Raw genomic sequence first — 22,500 nt, forward strand, 5'->3', positions numbered from 1 at the left:
GAACTTTTTATACCACCTATTTCAGACCAATCCTGGAGTACACAGCCCCAGCATGGAGTCCATATCTAGTCAAGCATAAGATCACACTGGAAAAAGTTCAATGGTTTGCCACCAGACTAGTATGCAAACTGAGAGGTATGAGCTACGAGGAGAGACAACGGGAATTAAACCTCACGTCGCAAGAAGACAGAAGAGTTAGAGGAGATATGATTAGCATGTACAAGATTCTCAGAGGAATTGACCGGTTAGATAAAGACGGGCTATTTAACACAAGCGGCACACGCACTAGGGGACACAGGTGCAAACTGAGTGCCCAAATGAGCCACAGAGATATTAGAAAGATTTTTTTTTAGTGTCAGAGTAGTTGACAAATGGAATGCATTAGACACTGATGTGGTGGAGGCTGACTCCATACACAGTTTCATGTGTAGATATGATAGAGCCCAATAGGCTCAGGAACCTGTACACCAGTTGATTGATAGTTGAGAGGCGGGACCAAAGAGCCAGAGCTCAACCCCCGGAAGCACATATAGGTGAGTACATCTCCAGGATGCAGCCCGCAGCAGCTGTTTAATTCCCAGGTACCTCTTCACTTATAAGTAAACAGTGATTTCCAGTGAAAGAGACGTTTTCAATTTGCTTTTGCCTCGCCAGGGAATTGAACCTTCGCTCTTAGTACAATGAATGAGCGATGTCAGCTCTGTCCTGTGTCTGAGGACTCACCAATCTGTGCTTGCGAGTGTTGAGTTTCAGCTATTTTTTCCCGCCTCAACACTTAATTGACTAATGTTGGTCACGGAGCACTGTCATATCATCTTTGGAATCTCTCTTGTGTGTGTACTAAAAATGATGGTTTAAATAGACCACAATATTACTGTAATAAAAATGTTAGGTACGGGAAATTTCTTCAAGCCATATTAATTTTAATTAAGGGATAAGGAAGTTCATCTTATATACTGATATATATATTTAGTATTTTTCAATTTAGATATTAACTGCAGTCATAAGAACCATGGCAGATTAGATAGCCGGAAATTAGCCGTAATATCTATTTCCTCCAAATCCCCCACGTCCTCCTCCGAAGCCACCACTGAAACCTCTGCCACCGCCGAAACCTCTACCACCGCCGAAGCCTCTACTACCTAGGTAACCGGGATCGGCTTCAGGGTCTGCAACGGGCTCAGGGTTGGCTTCGGCACTCCTCCTTCCACGATATCCTCCATATCCTCCCCCGAAGCCACTTCCATGGGAGCCCCCACCGATGCCTCCTCGAAATCCTCCGAAACCTCCCCTGAAGTGACCGGGTTCGGCATCTGGGGAAGGCTCAGCGTTTGTGGCCACCAAGCACATGGCAGCCAGGAATGCTACAACGATCTGGTGAATGAACACAAGGATGAAATTCTCTGGAGTTTTCATATGATAATATAACAGAAGATTTATCATACATAGGAATATTTACTTATGTTTTTTTTAGATTTTGGTTTAGACTTTATAAAGTGAATAGTATAAAATTCTTATCAAATAGCAGATTACGACAATCTTTGTACTATGGTGCACCTAGTTGCAAAAACTTCTTTTTAAACAGGAGGATGGGTTGAAATATCAAGATGTGTGGGTTCACGCATTGACAACAAATTTGTGGTATAGTACTGTGAAATGTTTGAATTAGGAAAACAACATTTTAAGCAATGTTGAGGATATAATTCTTGAAATCTAAGATATCATTCAACTTAATCTGCAAACAGGAAACAAGGTAATTTTTCAGAACTTGAGGTTTTGAACTCTATTCCATTTGAACACTTATCTCAAGCAGCAGGGAGCTAAAACAGATAGTTAATTCACTTGTATAGGCAAATATTTAGAAAGTTTAAAAAAAAATTGAACATGCGGAATAATTTTTAGTACATAATGTATGAAAATACTCTAAAGAGAAAGTGTTCGAAATTATTTATAAAATATACAACTTTTATAAATAATGTTTCCTTCTATGAATTAGCTAAGAAACGAAGAATATACTCTCAACTTGCGTACTATCAGTTAAATAAAGTACGAGTTTTAGTTTAAATGTTGAGTCAAATGTAACTCACCAGGGTCTTCATATCTATGGTGTGTCTTGGAGAACTGTGTGGAGTTGGAGGCAGCGCGGCCTTATATACCTCTCGCGAGACAGAGATTAGACGACTTCTCAAGGACATGAATGACTTGTTGCTCTCTTCTTGCGTAAGTTTCCTGGTGTTTATGTTATATTAAAACATAGGACAAATATTGCATCGATATTAATCTGTTTACCAATTCAAATAAAAAAGTACGGAAGAATAAAGTTATGTTATATATTAAAACGTGTAACCAACTAGTATATATGTAAGTCACGGATCAGTTAATCAGTCATAAGCTTATTGATCAATCACATGTGGGATGTTAACTCATAATTGTATTGGTCAATCAAAAGTTTGTGATCAATCGTTGTTGTGTCAGTCAATAATAGGTGTGTCATCAATCGCAGGCGTGCTTGATCGATTACACTCGTCCCATCAACCACAAGAGTGTCAATCACCCAATGAAACTAATTCAGGGATTGTACAGTTTTCATATTCACTCCATTTACTACACCGACAAGATGGAGTATGTCGCCATCCCAAACATTAATCTAATTGTCAATATATTTGTTTAGATATAATTATCCTGATATTTTACCTATTGACTGTTGAATTTACGTCTCATTCGTTTTTAATTCCGTCGTTTTATACATGGCTACGATCTACTTATTTATGTCACTGATGTTTACAGTTATATTTTGAATCATTATGTCAGCATTAGGAATATTTATTAAACACACATTTACTGTGTTCATAAATATTCAAGCCTAACACTGAATTACTTTGTTTGGCTGGTAAGTCAGTATTGTCAATATGAAATAAATATACTGCATACATATTCTTTAGAATCAGTCAGACGTGAGTGTAAAAATTGATCATACCATTAAACATTATTAACTTGTATGAGTATGAATTCTCTCCTGCATTGTCGTTCTTATAAACTAAGATATATATATATATATATATATATATATATATATATATATATATATATATATATATATATATATATATATATATATATATATATACACCTCATGAAAGATGTGACAATGTCAGTCCCCGGAGGAAGAATTGAAACAGGAATTTCCTTAACTACTTTCGTTATTATTACATCTTCAGAAGGAATAATTTACAAGCCTAGTACTGGACTTATATAGGCAGGTGAGAGAAATCAGGTGCAATGAAAAATGAATGGGAATAAGGTGGATACAAATAAGAGCCGAATAAGAAATGCAAAAGGCCTATAGGCCCATACGAGGCAGTTCCTATTTATACCCACCAATAGGCCGACACATGGATAATAATTGCATAAGATAGTAAATATTTACAATGAATTAGTGAGACAATTGTGTCTCAATGATCCTATTCAAGTCGCCCTTTAATTGATATATCAAAAATGAATCTAAGTTATATAAACCACTGATAATGTTGAAGTTACATTCTTTTGTAATCTGTATTAAAACAGATTCAATTATGTTCCTGTTATAGGTGAGCTTACAATTTGTTCCTGAAGAAGCCATCTCCCAATCAATTTGGTGAGCATTTACTGACAAATGAACACACAAAGCATTAAACAATTGGCCATGTCTTACTAAGTTTTTATGTCGGGAAATTCTAAATTTCAAAATTTTGGATGTTTGTCCAACATAGAACCTATTACAGTCTTTACAAGCTATTTTATAAAGGACACAATTATCACTACGAGGGCTGTTTCTAACTAATAGTTTTCCAACAGTATTTTCGTAGCAGAACAATACATGTATACGAAAAAGTTTCATTGCCTTGACCATATTTTCAAACCCAGGGAAATAATTTTTTCACTACATAAATGATTATAATATGTACGACGTGCTTTGCTACGGCAAACTTCCAAAAAACTCAGTGGATAACAAAGCTTGAGACCAATAGAATCAATATTCTTAAACTCTTCAGCTTAGAATTCTGGACTCACAACCCGAGGAGCTCTTAGATACATTGAAGCAAAAATTAACTCATATTTATTGAAATAGATAGCCTTATAATTTCATAAGAACTAATATTGAAAAATATATAAATTAAGGGAAACTTAGCTTTTTAGGCAAATCGGGCCTTGCATAGCAGGCTGAGTACGACGTTCTGGCTACTAGGTACAACATACATATATATATATATATATATATATATATATATATATATATATATATATATATATATATATATATATATATATATATATATATATATATTATATATATATATATATATATATTATATATATAATATATATATTATATATATATATGTCGTACCTAATAGCCAGAACGCACTTCTCAGCCTACTATTCAAGGCCCGATTTGCCTAATAAGCCAAGTTTTCATGAATTAATGTTTTTTCGTCTACCTAACCTACCTAACCTAACCTAACCTAGCTTTTTTTGGCTACCTAACCTAACCTTACCTATAAATATAGGCTAGGTTAGGTTAGGTAGGGTTGGTTAGGTTTGGTCATATATCTACGTTAATTTTAACTCCAATAAAAAAAAATTGACCTCGTACATAGAGAAAAGGGTTGCTTTATCATTTCATAAGAAAAAAATTATAGTAAATATATTAATTCAGGAAAACTTGGCTTATTAGGCAAATCGGGCCTTGAATAGTAGGCTGAGAAGTGAGTTCTGGCTACTAGGTACGACATATATATATATATATATATATATATATATATATATATATATATATATATATATATATATATATATATATATATATATATATTATATATATAATATATATATTATATATATATATATATATATATATATATATATATATATATATATATATATATATATATATATATATATATATATATGTATGTTGTACCTAGTAGCCAGAACGTCGTACTCGGCCTGCTATGCAAGGCCCGATTTGCCTAACAAGCTAAGTTTTCCTTAATTTATATATTTTTCAATATTAGTTCTTATGAAATTATAAGGCTATCTATTTCAATAAATATGAGTTAATTGTTGCTTATATATATATTTTATATATATATTAAATATATATATATTTTATATATATATATTATATATTATATATATATATTATATATAATATATATATAATATATATATATAATATATATATATATATATATATATATATATATATATATATATATATATATATATATATATGTTGTACCTAGTAGCCAGAACGCAATGTTTGGCCTACTATGCAAGGCCCGATATGCCTAATAATCCAAGTTTTCCAGAATTTCAATATTTTCCCTATTTTTTTCTTATGAAATGATGAAGCTATTAATTTCGTTATATATGAGCTAATTTTTTTTAAATTTGAGTTCAAACTAACGTAGTTATATGACCGAACCTAACCAACCCTACCTAACCTAACCTAACCTATCTTAACCTAACCTAAACTAACATAACTAAATAAATAATTTATGTTCTTAATATAATATAATTGTAGTATTTAAAATATACCAATAGGAAACAATTTATTGAAAATAAAGAAAATCACTCGGCCTATTAGGCAAATCGGGCCTTGCATAGTAGGCCGAGAAGTGAGTTGTAGCTACTAGGTACGACATAAATATATATATATTTCACAAAGAAATCACAGAAGTGTAACATATGAATGAGTTAGTTTAGTTCATTTATTATGCACCCCATACCCATCTTGTGGGCGGTAGTGGAAAGGGTTACACACACACACACACACACACACACACACACACACACACACACACACACACACGAAGCAAAGAGCCAGAGCACAATTTTCGCAAGCACAAATAGGTGAGGTGAGTACACACACACACGCACGCTATTATGTAACACACTGGCTTAATAGAATTCCACGACTAGGTGACAAAGATTAAGCAAGAAAGAGAAGGCTGGGCAGACTGCATTTTTTTGGACTGTCGGAAATCCTTTGATACAGTCCCCCCATAAGAGGCTGGTACATAAGCTGAAGAGACAGGCAGTAGTAACTGGTAAGGTGCTCCAGTGGATAAGGAAATACCTAAGCAATAGGAAGCAAAGAGTTACAGTGAGGGGTGCGACCTCAGATTGGCGTGAAGTCACCTGTGGAGTCCCACAGGGCTCTGTACTCGGTCCTATCCTGTTTTTGATATACGTAAATGATCTCCCAGAGGGTATAGACTCATTTCTCTCAATGTTTGCTGACGATGCCAAAATTATGAGAAGGATTAAGACAGAGGAGGACTGCTTGAGGCTTCAAGAAGACCTAGACAAACTAAAGGAATGGTCGAACAAATGGTTGTTAGAGTTTATCCCAAGCAAATGTAAAGTAATGAAGATAAGTGTAGGGAGCAGGAGGCCAGTTACAAGGTATCATTTGGGAGATGAAATTCTACACGAGTCAGAGAGAGAGAAAGACCTGGGGGTTGATATCACGCCAGACCTGTCCCCTGAAGCCCATATCAAGAGGATAACATCAGCAGCATATGCCAGGTTGGCTAAGATAAGAACGACATTTAGAGACTTGTGCAAGGAATCATTCAGAACTTTTTATACCACCTATTTCAGACCAATCCTGGAGTACACAGCCCCAGCATGGAGTCCATATCTAGTCAAGCATAAGATCACACTGGAAAAAGTTCAAAGGTTTGCCACCAGACTAGTACGCAAACTGAGAGGTATGAGCTACGAGGAGAGACAACGGGAATTAAACCTCACGTCGCAAGAAGACAGAAGAGTTAGAGGGGATATGATTAGCATGTACAAGATTCTCAGAGGAATTGACCGGTTAGATAAAGACGGGCTATTTAACACAAGAGGCACACGTACTAGGGGACACAGGTGCAAACTGAGTGCCCAAATGAGCCACAGAGATATTAGAAAGATTTTTTTTTAGTGTCAGAGTAGTTGACAAATGGAATGCATTAGACACTGATGTGGTGGAGGCTGACTCCATACACAGTTTCATGTGTAGATATGATAGAGCCCAATAGGCTCAGGAACCTGTACACCAGTTGATTGATAGTTGAGAGGCGGGACCAAAGAGCCAGAGCTCAACCCCCGGAAGCACATATAGGTGAGTACATCTCCAGGATGCAGCCCGCAGCAGCTGTTTAATTCCCAGGTACCTCTTCACTTATAAGTAAACAGTGATTTCCAGTGAAAGAAACGTTTTCAATTTGCTTTTGCCTCGCCAGGGAATTGAATCTTCGCTCTTAGTACAATGAATGAGCGATGTCAGCTCTGTCCTGTGTCTGCGGACTCACCAATCTGTGCTTGCGAGTGTTGAGTTTCAGCTATTTTTTCCCGCCTCAACACTTAATTCACTAATGTTGGTCACGGAGCACTGTCATATCAACTTTGGAATCTCTCTTGTGTGTGTACTAAAAATGATGGTTTAAATAGACCACAATATTACTGTAATAAAAATGTTAGGTACGGGAAATTTCTTCAAGCCATATTAATTTGATTAAGGGATAAGGAAGTTCATCTTATATACTGATATATATATTTAGTATTTTTCAATTTAGATATTAACTGCAGTCATAAGAACCATGGCAGATTAGATAGCCGAAAATTAGCCGTAATATCTATTTCCTCCAAATCCCCCACGTCCTCCTCCGAAGCCACCACTGAAACCTCTGCCACCGCCGAAACCTCTACCACCGCCGAAGCCTCTACTACCTAGGTAACCGGGATCGGCTTCAGGGTCTGCAACGGGCTCAGGGTTGGCTTCGGCACTCCTCCTTCCACGATATCCTCCATATCCTCCCCCGAAGCCACTTCCATGGGAGCCCCCACCGATGCCTCCTCGAAATCCTCCGAAACCTCCCCTGAAGTGACCGGGTTCGGCATCTGGGGAAGGCTCAGCGTTTGTGGCCACCAAGCACATGGCAGCCAGGAATGCTACAACGATCTGGTGAATGAACACAAGGATGAAATTCTCTGGAGTTTTCATATGATAATATAACAGAAGATTTATCATGATAGGAATATTTACTTATGTTTTTTTTAGATTTTGGTTTAGACTTTATAAAGTGAATAGTATAAAATTCTTATCAAATAGCAGATTACGTCAATCTTTGTACTATGGTGCACCTAGTTGCAAAAACTTCTTTCTAAACAGGAGGATGGGTTGAAATATCAAGATGTGTGGGTTCACGCATTGACAACAAATTTGTGGTATAGTACTGTGAAATGTTTGAATTAGGAAAACAACATTTTAAGCAATGTTGAGGATATAATTCTTGAAATCTAAGATATCATTCAACTTAATCTGCAAAAAGGAAACAAGGTAATTTTTCAGAACTTGAGGTTTTGAACTCTATTCCATTTGAACACTTATCTCAAGCAGCAGGGAGCTATAACAGATAGTTAATTCACTTGTATAGGCAAATATTTAGAAAGTAAAAAAAAAATGAACATGCAGAATAATTTTTAGTACATAATGTATGAAAATACTCTAAAGAGAAAGTGTTCGAAATTATTTATAAAATATACAACTTTTATAAATAATGTTTCCTTCTATGAATTAGCTAAGAAACAAAGAATATACTCGCAACTTGCGTACTATCAGTTAAATAAAGTACGAGTTTTAGTTTAAATGTTGAGTCAAATGTAACTCACCAGGGTCTTCATATCTATGGTGTGTCTTGGAGGACTGTGTGGAGTTGGAGGCAGCGCGGCCTTATATACCTCTCGCGAGACAGAGATTAGACGACTTCTCAAGGACATGAATGACTTGTTGCTCTCTTCTTGCGTAAGTTTCCTGGTGTTTATGTTATATTAAAACATAGGACAAATATTGCATCGATATTAATGTGTTTACCAATTCAAATAAAAAAGTACGGAAGAATAAAGTTATGTTATATATTAAAACGTGTAACCAACTAGTATATATGTAAGTCACAGATCAGTTAATCAGTCATAAGCTTATTGATCAATCACATGTGTGATGTTAACTCATAATTGTATTGGTCAATCAAAAGTTTGTGATCAATCGTTGTTGTGTCAGTCAATAATAGGTGTGTCATCAATCGCAGGCGTGCTTGATCGATTACACTCGTCCCATCAACCACAAGAGTGTCAATCACCCAATGAAACAATTGAAACTAATTCAGGGATTGTACAGTTTTCATATTCACCCCATTTACTATACCGACAAGATGGAGTATGTCGCCATCCCAAACATTAATCTAATTGTCAATATATTTGTTTAGATAAAATTATCCTGATATTTTACCTATTGACTGTTAAATTTACGTCTCATTCGTTTTTAATTCCCCCGTCGTTTTATACATGGCTACGATCTACTTATTTATGTCACTGATGTTTACAGTTATATTTTGAATCATTATGTCAGCATTAGAAATATTTATTAAACACACATTTACTGTGTTCATAAATATTCAAGCCTAACACTGAATTACTTTGTTTGGCTGGTAAGTCAGTATTGTCAATATGAAATAAATATACTGCATACATATTCTTTAGAATCAGTCAGACGTGAGTGTAAAAATTGATCATACCATTAAACATTATATACTTGTATGAGTATGAATTCTCTCCTGCATTGTCGTTCTTATATACTAAGATATATATATATATATATATATATATATATATATATATATATATATATATATATATATATATATATATATATATATGTCGTACCTAGTAGCCAGAACGCACTTCTCAGCCAACTATGCAAGGCCCTATTTGCGTAATAAGCCAAGTTTCCATGAATTAATTGTTTTTCGACTACCTAACCTACCTAACCTAACCTAACCTAACTTTTTCGGCTACCTAACCTAACCTAACCTATAAAGATAGGTTAGGTGGGGTTGGATAGGGTCGGTCATATATCTACGTTAATTTTAAGTCTAATAAAAAAAATGACCTCATACATAATGAAATAGGTAGCTTTATCATTTCATAAGAAAAAAATTTGAGAAAATATATTAATTCATGAAAACTTGGCTTATTAGGCAAATCGGGCAATGCATAGTAGGCTGAGAAGTGCGTTCTGGCTACTAGGTACGACATATATATATATATATATATATATATATATATATATATATATGTCGTACCTAGTAGCCAGAACTCACTTCTCGGCCTACTATGCGAGGCCCGATTTGCCTAATAAGCCAAGTTTTACTGAATTAATATATTTTCTCTAATTTTTTTCTTATGAAATGATAAAGCTACCCATTTCATTATGTATGAGGTCAATTTTTTTTTATTGGAGTTAAAATTAACGTAGATATATGACCGAACCTAACCAACCCTACCTAACCTAACCTAACCTATCTTTATAGGTTAGGTTAGGTTAGGTAGCCGAAAACGTTAGGTTAGGTTAGGTTAGGTAGGTTAGGTTGTCGAAAAAACATTAATTCATGAAAACTAGGCTTATTAGGCAAATCAGGCCTTGCATAGTAGGCTGAGAAGTGAGTTCTGGCTACTAGGTACGACATATATATATATATATATATATATATATATTCACATATATCTGGTATGTGTGTGTGTGTAAATCACGAAAATTAACACCTCATGAAAGATGTGACAATGTCAGACCACAGAGGAAGAATTGAAACAGGAATTTCCTTAAGTACTTTCGTATAATATTACATCTTCAGAAGGAATAATTTACAAGCCTAATACTGGACTTATATAGGCAGGTGAGAGAGGTGAGGTGCAATGAAAAATGAATGGGAATTAGGTGGATACAAATAAGAGCCGCATAAGAAATGCAAAAGGCCTATAGGCCCATACGAGGCAGCTCCTATTTATACCCACCAATAGGCCGACACATGGATAATAATTGCATAAGATTGTAAATATTTACAATGAATTAGTGAGACAAATGTGTCTCAATGATCCTATTCAAGTCGCCCTTTAACTGATCTATCAAAAATGAATCTAAGTTATATAAACCACTGATAATGTTGAAGTTACATTCTTTTGTAATCTGTATTAAAACAGATTCAATTATGTTCCTGTTATAGGTGAGCTTACAATTTATTCCTGAAGAAGCCATCTCCCAATCAATTTGGTGAGCATTTACTGACAAATGAACACACAAAGCATTAAACAATTGGCCATGTCTTACTAAGTTTTTATGTCGGGAAATTCTAAATTTCAAAATTTTGGATGTTTGTCCAACATAGAACCTATTACAGTCTTTACAAGGTATTTTATAAAGGACACAATTATCACTACGAGGGCTGTTTCCAACTAATAGTTTTCCAACAGTATTTTCGTAGCAGAACAATACATGTATACGAAAAAGTTTCATTGCCTTGACCATATTTTCAAACCCAGGGAAATAATTTTTTCACTGCATAAATGATTATAATATGTACGACGTGCTTTGCTACGGCAAACTTCCAAAAAACTCAGTGGATAACAAAGCTTGAGACCAATAGAATCAATATTCTTAAACTCTTCAGCTTAGAATTCTGGACTCACAACCCGAGGAGCTCTTAGATACAGTGAAGCAAAAATTAACTCATATTTATTGAAATAGATAGCCTTAAAATTTCATAAGAACTAATATTGAAAAATATATAAATTAAGGAAAACTTAGCTTGTTAGGCAAATCGGGCCTTGCATAGCAGGCCGAGTACGACGTTCTGGCTACTAGGTACAACATATATATATATATATATATATATATATATATATATATATATATATATATATATATATATATATATATATATATATATATATATATATATATATATATATATATATATGTTGTACCTAGTAGCCAGAACGCAATGTTTGGCCTACTATGCAAGGCCCGATATGCCTAATAAGCCAAGTTTTCCAGAATTTATATATTTTCCCTATTTTTTTTCTTATGAAATGATGAAGCTATTAATTTCGTTATATATGAGCTATTTTTTTTTAAATTTGAGTTCAAACTAACGTAGTTATATGACCGAACCTAACCAACCCTACCTAACCTAACCTAACCTATCTTAACCTAACCTAAACTAACATAACTAAATAAATAATTTATGTTCTTAATAGAATATAATTGTAGTATTTAAAATATACCAATAGGAAACAATTTATTGAAAATAAAGAAAATCACTCGGCCTATTAGGCAAATCGGGCCTTGCATAGTAGGCCGAGAAGTGAGTTGTAGCTACTAGGGACGACATATATATATATATTTCACAAAGAAATCACAGAAGTGTAACATATGAATGAGTTAGTTTAGTTCATTTATTATGCACCCCATACCCATCTTGTGGGCGGTAGTGGAAAGGGTTACACACACACACACACACACACACACACACACACACACACACACACACACACACACACACACACACACACACACACACACACACACACGAAGAAAAGAGCCAGAGCACAATTTTCGCAAGCACAAATAGATGAGGTGAGTACACACACACACACACACGCACGCTATTATGTAACACACTGGCTTAATAGAATTCTACGACTAGGTGACAAAGATTAAGCAAGAAAGAGAAGGCTGGGCAGACTGCATTTTTTTGGACTGTCGGAAAGCCTTTGATACAGTCCCCCCATAAGAGGCTGGTACATAAGCTGGAGAGACAGGCAGTAGTAACTGGTAAGGTGCTCCAGTGGATAAGGAAATACCTAAGCAATAAGAAGCAAAGAGTTACAGTGAGGGGTGCGACCTCAGATTGGCGTGAAGTCACCAGTGGAGTCCCACAGGGCTCTGTACTCGGTCCTATCCTGTTTTTGACATACGTAAATGATCTCCAAGAGGGTATAGACTCATTTCTCTCAATGTTTGCTGACGATGCCAAAATTATGAGAAGGATTAAGACAGAGGAGGACTGCTTGAGGCTTCAAGAAGACCTAGACAAACTAAAGGAATGGTCGAACAAATGGTTGTTAGAGTTTATCCCTAGCAAATGTAAAGTAATGAAGATAAGTGTAGGGAGAAGGAGGCCAGTTACAAGGTATCATTTGGGAGATGAAATTCTACACGAGTCAGAGAGAGAGAAAGACCTGGGGGTTGATATCACGCCAGACCTGTCCCCTGAAGCCCATATCAAGAGGATAACATCAGCAGCATATGCCAGGTTGGCTAAGATAAGAACGACATTTAGAGACTTGAGCAAGGAATCATTCAGAACTTTTTATACCACCTATTTCAGACCAATCCTGGAGTACACAGCCCCAGCATGGAGTCCATATCTAGTCAAGCATAAGATCAAACTGGAAAAAGTTCAAAGGTTTGCCACCAAACTAGTACGCAAACTGAGAGGTATGAGCTACGAGGAGAGACTAAGGGAATTAAACCTTACGTCGCAAGAAGACAGAAGAGTTAGAGGGGATATGATTAGCATGTACAAGATTCTCAGAGGAATTGACCGGTTAGATAAAGACGGGCTATTTAACACAAGAGGCACACGCACTAGGGGACACAGGTGCAAACTGAATGCCCAAATGAGCCACAGAGATATTAGAAAGATTTTTTTTAGTGTCAGAGTAGTTGACAAATGGAATGCATTAGACACTGATGTGGTGGAGGCTCACTCCATACAAAGTTTCATGTGTAGATATGATAGAGCCCAATAGGCTCAGGAACCTGTACACCAGTTGATTGATAGTTGAGAGGCGGGACCAAAGAGCCAGAGCTCAACCCCCGGAAGCACATATAGGTGAGTACATCTCCAGGATGCAGCCCGCAGCAGCTGTTTAATTCCCAGGTACCTCTTCACTTATAAGTAAACAGTGATTTCCAGTGAAAGAAACAGTTTCAATTTGCTTTTGCCTCGCCAGGGAATTGAACCTTCGCTCTTAGTACAATGAATGAGCGATGTCAGCTCTGTCCTGTGTCTGCGGACTCACCAATCTGTGCTTGCGAGTGTTGAGTTTCAGCTATTTTTTCCCGGCTCAACACTTAATTCACTAATGTTGGTCACGGAGCACTGTCATATCAACTTTGGAATCTCTCTTGTGTGTGTACTAAAAATGATGGTTTAAATAGACCACAATATTACTGTAATAAAAATGTTAGGTACGGGAAATTTCTTCAAGCCATATTAATTTGATTAAGGGATAAGGAAGTTCATCTTATATACTGATATATATATTTAGTATTTTTCAATTTAGATATTAACTGCAGTCATAAGAACCATGGCAGATTAGATAGCCGGAAATTAGCCGTAATATCTATTTCCTCCAAATCCCCCACGTCCTCCTCCGAAGCTACCACTGAAACCTCTGCCACCGCCGAAACCTCTACCACCGCCGAAGCCTCTACTACCTAGGTAACCGGGATCGGCTTCAGGGTCTGCAACGGGCTCAGGGTTGGCTTCGGCACTCCTCCTTCCACGATATCCTCCATATCCTCCCCCGAAGCCACTTCCATGGGAGCCCCCACCGATGCCTCCTCGAAATCCTCCGAAACCTCCCCTGAAGTGACCGGGTTCGGCATCTGGGGAAGGCTCAGCGTTTGTGGCCACCAAGCACATGGCAGCCAGGAATGCTACAACGATCTGGTGAATGAACACAAGGATGAAATTCTCTGGAGTTTTCATATGATAATATAACAGAAGATTTATCATACATAGGAATATTTACTTATGTTTTTTTTTAGATTTTGGTTTGGACTTTATAAAGTGAATAGTATAAAATTCTTATCAAATAGCAGATTACGTCAATCTTTGTACTATGGTGCACCTAGTTGCAAAAACTTCTTTCTAAACAGGAGGATGGGTTGAAATATCAAGATGTGTGGGTTCACGCATTGACAACAAATTTGTGGTATAGTACTGTGAAATGTTTGAATTAGGAAAACAACATTTTAAGCAATGTTGAGGATATAATTCTTGAAATCTAAGATATCATTCAACTTAATCTGCAAACAGGAAACAAGGTAATTTTTCAGAACTTGAGGTTTTGAACTCTATTCCATTTGAACACTTATCTCAAGCAGCAGGGAGCTATAACAGATAGTTAATTCACTTGTATAGGCAAATATTTAGAAAGTTTAAAAAAAATTGAACATGCGGAATAATTTTTAGTACATAATGTATGAAAATACTCTAAAGAGAAAGTGTTCGAAATTATTTATAAAATATACAACTTTTATAAATAATGTTTCCTTCTATGAATTAGCTAAGAAACAAAGAATATACTCTCAACTTGCGTACTATCAGTTAAATAAAGTACGAGTTGTAGTTTAAATGTTGAGTCAAATGTAACTCACCAGGGTCTTCATATCTATGGTGTGTCTTGGAGTACTGTGTGGAGTTGGAGGCAGCGCGGCCTTATATACCTCTCGCGAGACAGAGATTAGACGACTTCTCAAGGACATGAATGACTTGTTGCTCTCTTCTTGCGTAAGTTTCCTGGTGTTTATGTTATATTAAAACATAGGACAAATATTGCATCGATATTAATCTGTTTACCAATTCAAATAAAAAAGTACGGAAGAATAAAGTTATGTTATATATTAAAACGTGTAACCAACTAGTATATATGAAAGTCACGGATCAGGTAATCAGTCATAAGCTTATTGATCAATCACATGTGTGATGTTAACTCATAATTGTATTGGTCAATCAAAAGTTTGTGATAAATCGTTGTTGTGTCAGTCAATAATAGGTGTGTCATCAATCGCAGGCGTGCTTGATCGATTACACTCGTCCCATCAACCACAAGAGTGTCAATCACCCAATGAAACAATTGAAACTAATTCAGGGATTGTACAGTTTTCATATTCACCCCATTTACTATACCGACAAGATGGAGTATGTCGCCATCCCAAACATTAATCTAATTGTCAATATATTTGTTTAGATATAATTATCCTGATATTTTACCTATTGACTGTTGAATTTACGTCTCATTCGTTTTTAATTCCTCCGTCGTTTTATACATGGTTACGATCTACTTATTTATGTCACTGATGTTTACAGTTATATTTTGAATCATTATGTCAGCATTAGGAATATTTATTAAACACACATTTACTGTGTTCATAAATATTCAAGCCTAAAACTGAATTACTTTGTTTGGCTGGTAAGTCAGTATTGTCAATATGAAATAAATATACTGCATACATATTCTTTAGAATCAGTCAGACGTGAGTGTAAAAATTGATCATACCATTAAACATTATATACTTGTATGAGTATGAATTCTCTCCTGCATTGTCGTTCTTATATACTAAGATATATATATATATATATATATATATATATATATATATATATATATATATATATATATATATATATATATATATATATATATATATATATATATATATATATATATATATATATATGTCGTACCTAGTAGCCAGAACGCACTTCTCAGCCAACTATGCAAGGCCCTATTTGCGTAATAAGCCAAGTTTCCATGAATTAATTGTTTTTCGACTACCTAACCTACCTAACCTAACCTAACCTAACTTTTTCGGCTACCTAACCTAACCTAACCTATAAAGATAGGTTAGGTGGGGTTGGATAGGGTCGGTCATATATCTACGTTAATTTTAAGTCTAATAAAAAAAATGACCTCATACATAATGAAATAGGTAGCTTTATCATTTCATAAGAAAAAAATTTGAGAAAATATATTAATTCATGAAAACATGGCTTATTAGGCAAATCGGGCAATGCATAGTAGGCTGAGAAGTGCGTTCTGGCTACTAGGTACGACATATATATATATATATATATATATATATATATATATATATATATATATATATATATATATATATATATATATATATATATATATATATATATATATATATATATATATATATATATATTCACATATATCTGGTATGTGTGTGTGTGTAAATCACGAAAATTAACACCTCATGAAAGATGTGACAATGTCAGACCACAGAGGAAGAATTGAAACAGGAATTTCCTTAAGTACTTTCGTATAATATTACATCTTCAGAAGGAATAATTTACAAGCCTAATACTGGACTTATATAGGCAGGTGAGAGAGGTGAGGTGCAATGAAAAATGAATGGGAATTAGGTGGATACAAATAAGAGCCGCATAAGAAATGCAAAAGGCCTATAGGCCCATACGAGGCAGCTCCTATTTATACCCACCAATAGGCCGACACATGGATAATAATTGCATAAGATTGTAAATATTTACAATGAATTAGTGAGACAAATGTGTCTCAATGATCCTATTCAAGTCGCCCTTTAACTGATCTATCAAAAATGAATCTAAGTTATATAAACCACTGATAATGTTGAAGTTACATTCTTTTGTAATCTGTATTAAAACAGATTCAATTATGTTCCTGTTATAGGTGAGCTTACAATTTATTCCTGAAGAAGCCATCTCCCAATCAATTTGGTGAGCATTTACTGACAAATGAACACACAAAGCATTAAACAATTGGCCATGTCTTACTAAGTTTTTATGTCGGGAAATTCTAAATTTCAAAATTTTGGATGTTTGTCCAACATAGAACCTATTACAGTCTTTACAAGGTATTTTATAAAGGACACAATTATCACTACGAGGGCTGTTTCCAACTAATAGTTTTCCAACAGTATTTTCGTAGCAGAACAATACATGTATACGAAAAAGTTTCATTGCCTTGACCATATTTTCAAACCCAGGGAAATAATTTTTTCACTGCATAAATGATTATAATATGTACGACGTGCTTTGCTACGGCAAACTTCCAAAAAACTCAGTGGATAACAAAGCTTGAGACCAATAGAATCAATATTCTTAAACTCTCCAGCTTAGAATTCTGGACTCACAACCCGAGGAGCTCTTAGATACAGTGAAGCAAAAATTAACTCATATTTATTGAAATAGATAGCCTTAAAATTTCATAAGAACTAATATTGAAAAATATATAAATTAAGGAAAACTTAGCTTGTTAGGCAAATCGGGCCTTGCATAGCAGGCCGAGTACGACGTTCTGGCTACTAGGTACAACATATATATATATATATATATATATATATATATATATATATATATATATATATATATATATATATATATATATATATATATATATATATGTTGTACCTAGTAGCCAGAACGCAATGTTTGGCCTACTATGCAAGGCCCGATATGCCTAATAAGCCAAGTTTTCCAGAATTTATATATTTTCCCTATTTTTTTTCTTATGAAATGATGAAGCTATTAATTTCGTTATATATGAGCTATTTTTTTTTAAATTTGAGTTCAAACTAACGTAGTTATATGACCGAACCTAACCAACCCTACCTAACCTAACCTAACCTATCTTAACCTAACCTAAACTAACATAACTAAATAAATAATTTATGTTCTTAATAGAATATAATTGTAGTATTTAAAATATACCAATAGGAAACAATTTATTGAAAATAAAGAAAATCACTCGGCCTATTAGGCAAATCGGGCCTTGCATAGTAGGCCGAGAAGTGAGTTGTAGCTACTAGGGACGACATATATATATATATTTCACAAAGAAATCACAGAAGTGTAACATATGAATGAGTTAGTTTAGTTCATTTATTATGCACCCCATACCCATCTTGTGGGCGGTAGTGGAAAGGGTTACACACACACACACACACACACACACACACACACACACACACACACACACACACACACACACACACACACACACACACACACACACACACACACACACACACACACACACACGAAGAAAAGAGCCAGAGCACAATTTTCGCAAGCACAAATAGATGAGGTGAGTACACACACACACACACGCACGCTATTATGTAACACACTGGCTTAATAGAATTCTACGACTAGGTGACAAAGATTAAGCAAGAAAGAGAAGGCTGGGCAGACTGCATTTTTTTGGACTGTCGGAAAGCCTTTGATACAGTCCCCCCATAAGAGGCTGGTACATAAGCTGGAGAGACAGGCAGTAGTAACTGGTAAGGTGCTCCAGTGGATAAGGAAATACCTAAGCAATAAGAAGCAAAGAGTTACAGTGAGGGGTGCGACCTCAGATTGGCGTGAAGTCACCAGTGGAGTCCCACAGGGCTCTGTACTCGGTCCTATCCTGTTTTTGACATACGTAAATGATCTCCAAGAGGGTATAGACTCATTTCTCTCAATGTTTGCTGACGATGCCAAAATTATGAGAAGGATTAAGACAGAGGAGGACTGCTTGAGGCTTCAAGAAGACCTAGACAAACTAAAGGAATGGTCGAACAAATGGTTGTTAGAGTTTATCCCTAGCAAATGTAAAGTAATGAAGATAAGTGTAGGGAGAAGGAGGCCAGTTACAAGGTATCATTTGGGAGATGAAATTCTACACGAGTCAGAGAGAGAGAAAGACCTGGGGGTTGATATCACGCCAGACCTGTCCCCTGAAGCCCATATCAAGAGGATAACATCAGCAGCATATGCCAGGTTGGCTAAGATAAGAACGACATTTAGAGACTTGAGCAAGGAATCATTCAGAACTTTTTATACCACCTATTTCAGACCAATCCTGGAGTACACAGCCCCAGCATGGAGTCCATATCTAGTCAAGCATAAGATCAAACTGGAAAAAGTTCAAAGGTTTGCCACCAAACTAGTACGCAAACTGAGAGGTATGAGCTACGAGGAGAGACTAAGGGAATTAAACCTTACGTCGCAAGAAGACAGAAGAGTTAGAGGGGATATGATTAGCATGTACAAGATTCTCAGAGGAATTGACCGGTTAGATAAAGACGGGCTATTTAACACAAGAGGCACACGCACTAGGGGACACAGGTGCAAACTGAATGCCCAAATGAGCCACAGAGATATTAGAAAGATTTTTTTTAGTGTCAGAGTAGTTGACAAATGGAATGCATTAGACACTGATGTGGTGGAGGCTCACTCCATACAAAGTTTCATGTGTAGATATGATAGAGCCCAATAGGCTCAGGAACCTGTACACCAGTTGATTGATAGTTGAGAGGCGGGACCAAAGAGCCAGAGCTCAACCCCCGGAAGCACATATAGGTGAGTACATCTCCAGGATGCAGCCCGCAGCAGCTGTTTAATTCCCAGGTACCTCTTCACTTATAAGTAAACAGTGATTTCCAGTGAAAGAAACAGTTTCAATTTGCTTTTGCCTCGCCAGGGAATTGAACCTTCGCTCTTAGTACAATGAATGAGCGATGTCAGCTCTGTCCTGTGTCTGCGGACTCACCAATCTGTGCTTGCGAGTGTTGAGTTTCAGCTATTTTTTCCCGGCTCAACACTTAATTCACTAATGTTGGTCACGGAGCACTGTCATATCAACTTTGGAATCTCTCTTGTGTGTGTACTAAAAATGATGGTTTAAATAGACCACAATATTACTGTAATAAAAATGTTAGGTACGGGAAATTTCTTCAAGCCATATTAATTTGATTAAGGGATAAGGAAGTTCATCTTATATACTGATATATATATTTAGTATTTTTCAATTTAGATATTAACTGCAGTCATAAGAACCATGGCAGATTAGATAGCCGGAAATTAGCCGTAATATCTATTTCCTCCAAATCCCCCACGTCCTCCTCCGAAGCTACCACTGAAACCTCTGCCACCGCCGAAACCTCTACCACCGCCGAAGCCTCTACTACCTAGGTAACCGGGATCGGCTTCAGGGTCTGCAACGGGCTCAGGGTTGGCTTCGGCACTCCTCCTTCCACGATATCCTCCATATCCTCCCCCGAAGCCACTTCCATGGGAGCCCCCACCGATGCCTCCTCGAAATCCTCCGAAACCTCCCCTGAAGTGACCGGGTTCGGCATCTGGGGAAGGCTCAGCGTTTGTGGCCACCAAGCACATGGCAGCCAGGAATGCTACAACGATCTGGTGAATGAACACAAGGATGAAATTCTCTGGAGTTTTCATATGATAATATAACAGAAGATTTATCATACATAGGAATATTTACTTATGTTTTTTTTTAGATTTTGGTTTGGACTTTATAAAGTGAATAGTATAAAATTCTTATCAAATAGCAGATTACGTCAATCTTTGTACTATGGTGCACCTAGTTGCAAAAACTTCTTTCTAAACAGGAGGATGGGTTGAAATATCAAGATGTGTGGGTTCACGCATTGACAACAAATTTGTGGTATAGTACTGTGAAATGTTTGAATTAGGAAAACAACATTTTAAGCAATGTTGAGGATATAATTCTTGAAATCTAAGATATCATTCAACTTAATCTGCAAACAGGAAACAAGGTAATTTTTCAGAACTTGAGGTTTTGAACTCTATTCCATTTGAACACTTATCTCAAGCAGCAGGGAGCTATAACAGATAGTTAATTCACTTGTATAGGCAAATATTTAGAAAGTTTAAAAAAAATTGAACATGCGGAATAATTTTTAGTACATAATGTATGAAAATACTCTAAAGAGAAAGTGTTCGAAATTATTTATAAAATATACAACTTTTATAAATAATGTTTCCTTCTATGAATTAGCTAAGAAACAAAGAATATACTCTCAACTTGCGTACTATCAGTTAAATAAAGTACGAGTTGTAGTTTAAATGTTGAGTCAAATGTAACTCACCAGGGTCTTCATATCTATGGTGTGTCTTGGAGTACTGTGTGGAGTTGGAGGCAGCGCGGCCTTATATACCTCTCGCGAGACAGAGATTAGACGACTTCTCAAGGACATGAATGACTTGTTGCTCTCTTCTTGCGTAAGTTTCCTGGTGTTTATGTTATATTAAAACATAGGACAAATATTGCATCGATATTAATCTGTTTAACAATTCAAATAAAAAAGTACGGAAGAATAAAGTTATGTTATATTTTAAAACGTGTAACCAACTAGTATATATGTAAGTCACGGATCAGTTAATCAGTCATAAGCTTATTGATCAATCACATGTGGGATGTTAACTCATAATTGTATTGGTCAATCAAAAGTTTGTGATCAATCGTTGTTGTGTCAGTCAATAATAGGTGTGTCATCAAACGCAGGCGTGCTTGATCGATTACACTCGTCCCATCAACCACAAGAGTGTCAATCACCCAATGAAACAATTGAAACTAATTCAGGAATTGTACAATTTTCATATTCACTCCATTTACTACACCGACAAGATGGAGTATGTCGCCATCCCAAACATTAATCTAATTGTCAATATATTTGTTTAGATATAATTATCCTGATATTTTACCTATTGACTGTTGAATTTACGTCTCATTCGTTTTTAATTCCGTCGTTTTATACATGGCTACGATCTACTTATTTATGTCACTGATGTTTACAGTTATATTTTGAATCATTATGTCAGCATTAGGAATATTTATTAAACACACATTTACTGTGTTCATAAATATTCAAGCCTAACACTGAATTACTTTGTTTGGCTGGTAAGTCAGTATTTTCAATATGAAATAAATATACTGCATACATATTCTTTAGAATCA

The 22,500-nt window shown here is 35.7% G+C and overlaps 2 protein-coding genes and 2 long non-coding RNA genes across 4 annotated transcripts in view; all 4 read right to left on the bottom strand.

Moving 5' to 3' along the window:
• The window catches only part of LOC123746240 (probable H/ACA ribonucleoprotein complex subunit 1), a 7,810-nt gene extending 5,689 nt beyond the window's left edge, over positions 1-2,121 (bottom strand). The window contains exons 1-2 of the mRNA XM_069315056.1: positions 2,088-2,121; positions 1,038-1,374 (exon numbers count right to left, since the gene is read on the bottom strand). Coding sequence (XP_069171157.1) covers positions 1,038-1,374; positions 2,088-2,099 — 349 coding nt within the window. The 5' untranslated portion in view covers positions 2,100-2,121. The remainder of the gene's footprint in view (positions 1-1,037; positions 1,375-2,087) is intronic.
• Positions 2,122-7,571: 5,450 nt separating this feature from the next.
• LOC138357851 (ctenidin-1-like) lies at positions 7,572-8,740 on the bottom strand. The gene is made up of 2 exons (XM_069315018.1): positions 8,707-8,740; positions 7,572-7,996 (listed from the first exon to the last, which is right to left on the bottom strand). The coding sequence occupies exons 1-2, from the start codon at positions 8,716-8,718 to the stop codon at positions 7,658-7,660; spliced, it is 351 nt and encodes a 116-aa protein (XP_069171119.1). The 5' UTR covers positions 8,719-8,740; the 3' UTR covers positions 7,572-7,657.
• A 5,441-nt stretch (positions 8,741-14,181) lies between these two features.
• Positions 14,182-15,358, bottom strand: LOC138357852 (uncharacterized). The gene is made up of 2 exons (XR_011225164.1): positions 15,320-15,358; positions 14,182-14,606 (listed from the first exon to the last, which is right to left on the bottom strand). It is a non-coding gene; the product is annotated as an uncharacterized lncRNA (long non-coding RNA).
• Positions 15,359-20,493: 5,135 nt separating this feature from the next.
• LOC138357853 (uncharacterized) lies at positions 20,494-21,670 on the bottom strand. The gene is made up of 2 exons (XR_011225165.1): positions 21,632-21,670; positions 20,494-20,918 (listed from the first exon to the last, which is right to left on the bottom strand). It is a non-coding gene; the product is annotated as an uncharacterized lncRNA (long non-coding RNA).
• Between the last annotated feature and the right edge of the window lie 830 nt (positions 21,671-22,500).

Source organism: Procambarus clarkii, chromosome 80 (assembly GCF_040958095.1).
Source record: "Procambarus clarkii isolate CNS0578487 chromosome 80, FALCON_Pclarkii_2.0, whole genome shotgun sequence".
NCBI lineage: Eukaryota > Metazoa > Arthropoda > Malacostraca > Decapoda > Cambaridae > Procambarus > Procambarus clarkii.